Source organism: Arachis ipaensis, chromosome B4, assembly GCF_059453495.1.
Source record: "Arachis ipaensis isolate K30076 ecotype BB chromosome B4, ASM5945349v1, whole genome shotgun sequence".
NCBI classification, from domain to species: domain Eukaryota; kingdom Viridiplantae; phylum Streptophyta; class Magnoliopsida; order Fabales; family Fabaceae; genus Arachis; species Arachis ipaensis.
In genome coordinates this window covers 6,509,421-6,512,340 of record NC_142439.1, presented here as the reverse complement: position 1 = coordinate 6,512,340, position 2,920 = coordinate 6,509,421, and the positions used below count along the sequence as shown (strand labels likewise).

Genomic DNA, 2,920 nt, shown 5'->3' with positions numbered 1-2,920 from the left:
TCAGATGGTACTCTTCTTGTTATTCATTTTGGCCATGCTAACGGCTTTGGTCATGGCTGAATCAGAACCACAATTTGAATTAGCCTCGTCACTTCGCAGCACCAAAGGGTTCCATCACGGGCGCCACGGTGTTGGTGGGGCGATGACTTGCGATAAGTACCCGCGAGTTTGTCGTGTGGCCGGGAGCCAAGGGCCGGACTGTTGCCAGAAGAAATGTGTGAATGTGTCAACGGACAGAAACAACTGTGGTAGGTGTGGGAAGAAGTGCAAGTACTCTCAGCTTTGTTGCAAGGGAAAGTGTGTGAATCATATGGTGGATAAACACCACTGTGGAATCTGCGGTAACAAGTGCAGCAAAGGGGATTCCTGCATCTACGGTATCTGCAGCTATGCCTGAATATACTAATACTAATCATGTCATTAATTAGTTTGTTAATTTGTATGTGATTATTATTTATTATTACTTAAGAAGCAAGTAACTAATAAATTAATGACAATGTCATTAAATCTTGTACTTTATAATTATTATAAGACTTTTACTAGAGATATATTACTGAACAGATTTGCTACTGCTCTGTTTCACAAAATATTTGGAGATATGTAGTATCACAGATTCATAGCTAATAAAAATAGTTTATTCTTTTATACTATAAACTTGACATAATTAAATCACATAGAGATGACAATACAAAACTAGAAAAATTGGGGAAGCAAACTCTATACCACTAAGAACTATAGATGTGTAGTATGTTGTTTAGAATAGCCGGTTCTCATTTGTTTGAACTCCACATGTTACTGGTGCTGTAGCTCTCAGTTTCTTCAAGTACCAAATACCAGCTCCAATTCCAATTGCTCCTGCGGCAGAAACACCTGTAACTGTCCCTGCATGGCACCCACATTTCAAACATAACCTAATTAATTAACACTAATCTAATGTTTATATATAGTTTATTCTTAACTTATTTCTGTTACCTGCAATCACTTGGACCCTCTTATTGTGCTGTGCAATGTTATAATCTGCCACACCCAATTAATAAACTTGTTATTCAAGCAAACTAAAAAAATAATAATTACAAACATAACCTTAAAGAAGCTACCTTTGCAATGGGTTGTGGAGTTTCCCTGCTTGCATAGGCATGTGAAACTCTGAGTGTGAGTATCAAATCCACAAGTTCCACCACCTTTCAATGGATCCTGGCACTGAAGGCAACGCATAGTTACTGGTATATCGAAATCAACCCTGATCCCATACTCAGGAACCTGATCATAAGGCTGAGGAGCACCAACATTCCTCCAATAAATGCTAGCATAACTAGAACAATACTTGAGCATCAACCTCAACGATTCAGTGGCTTTTGGATAGTAAGAACAGCAAGAAGTATGAGTGAGAGCAAAAGAGCACTGTGGTAAGTGCCTGCAGAGGTAGCTGGCACTGTCACAAGATGAATCACAGTGTTCAGGAAAGTGCTCACAGAACATAGGCTTTGGTTGAATGATTACATTGTCTTCACTGCAGTTCAAGAATATGTACTCATTCTGTGTTGAAAGCTTCAAGTGTGTGCTTGTGTCCAAACTGAATGGCCTTGTGGCCCGAAAACTCTCACCGTCCTGACAAGTCCACATGAATGGATCAGTGACAACCATGTGTGGATCTGCGTAAGAGAGGTTCCTAACGGGGTATGTCCCAGATGGGGTTCTGAGTTGAAGCTTGCCTGAGTCAGAACAGAGGAGGATGTGTCTGTAGTAAGGACTTCCACATCCATCATCAATTCCAAAAGGGTATTGAATTGGAATGTCGCCACACGAATTTCTGCAGGTACTAGATTGTGATCTTGTGAGGGCGACAAGTGATGAAAGAATAATGACTTGAGTTACCAGTGATATCATTTTAGCCAATAATGGTTTGAAACAACAAAAAATCGTGATGATGATGAATTTAGAGAAAATAATAATGAAAGTGGTACAGATGATTATTATTGGCCAAGTAACTAAGGAGAAGTGTAGAAGAAAGAAGGAATAATAGTTGAAGTGTTACTTGTGTTCTACTTTTGCTTTTGTTTTTGTTTATTTATTTATTATTTCCTTTTGGTTTCTTTAATGTGTGCGTTGTTGCTTTTGCTTTTCTGCCTTGTGAAGATGGGGACAGAAGAGAGAACCAGTGGAGGAAGTAATCATCACCGTAAGATTCCATTCCCGTTAGGAAGGTGCAGCATAATACAACTATCCCGTTTACTAAACAGCTGCTCTAACCAATTGAGCTACGAAAACAAATATTAATATCAACATAACTTATCTATTAATTGAGAAAAACTAATTGATCCAAAGCTTAAATTTTATGTTTGGTCATGAGGCCCAACTAAGGAAAGGCCTAGTGTATGAGAGTGAATGGATCAAACAATTTTGGATTATCACAAGCCCAACTCAGGCTGTTAACAAAGATAAGATTCATCAAAGACAAAGAAATGAACTTCATCATGTCAAAAAACAAAATTAAACATAAATAGAACACAATTTTTTAGTATTAAAAAATAATTTCTTATCAGAAATAATTTCAATAGAAGAAAAAAAATGAAAGAACCAAATAATATCGAGGGAATATTACCATATTTTTGTGAAGGAGGAGGTTAGGTGACTCCGAAAAACAAAAAAGAAAACACACAAACAATTTAAATTGTGAAATTTTTCTTATTATTTTATTTGTCCTCGTATATAGGTTGCATCTCAAAATATTGTTGGATATGAATTACTGGGTTGAATTTACTTTATGGTTAGTTAGATATATTACGCCTAACATCTATTTATGGAAATCTATGTCTATACTTTTTTGTGAGATTTATGTGATAGGAGACTTAATGTTTTTGTGTGTTTAAGTAACAGAACAATGACATTTTCAGTAAATACAGATAATATGACAAAAAAA

The 2,920-nt window shown here is 36.5% G+C and overlaps 1 protein-coding gene across 1 annotated transcript; it reads right to left on the bottom strand.

Moving 5' to 3' along the window:
- Positions 1 to 487: 487 nt before the first annotated feature.
- On the bottom strand, positions 488 to 2,041 carry LOC107638642 (wall-associated receptor kinase galacturonan-binding protein). Its single transcript, XM_021120589.2, has 3 exons — positions 1,098 to 2,041; positions 973 to 1,017; positions 488 to 882 (listed from the first exon to the last, which is right to left on the bottom strand). The coding sequence occupies exons 1-3, from the start codon at positions 1,885 to 1,887 to the stop codon at positions 755 to 757; spliced, it is 963 nt and encodes a 320-aa protein (XP_020976248.1). The 5' UTR covers positions 1,888 to 2,041; the 3' UTR covers positions 488 to 754.
- Positions 2,042 to 2,920: the final 879 nt, after the last annotated feature.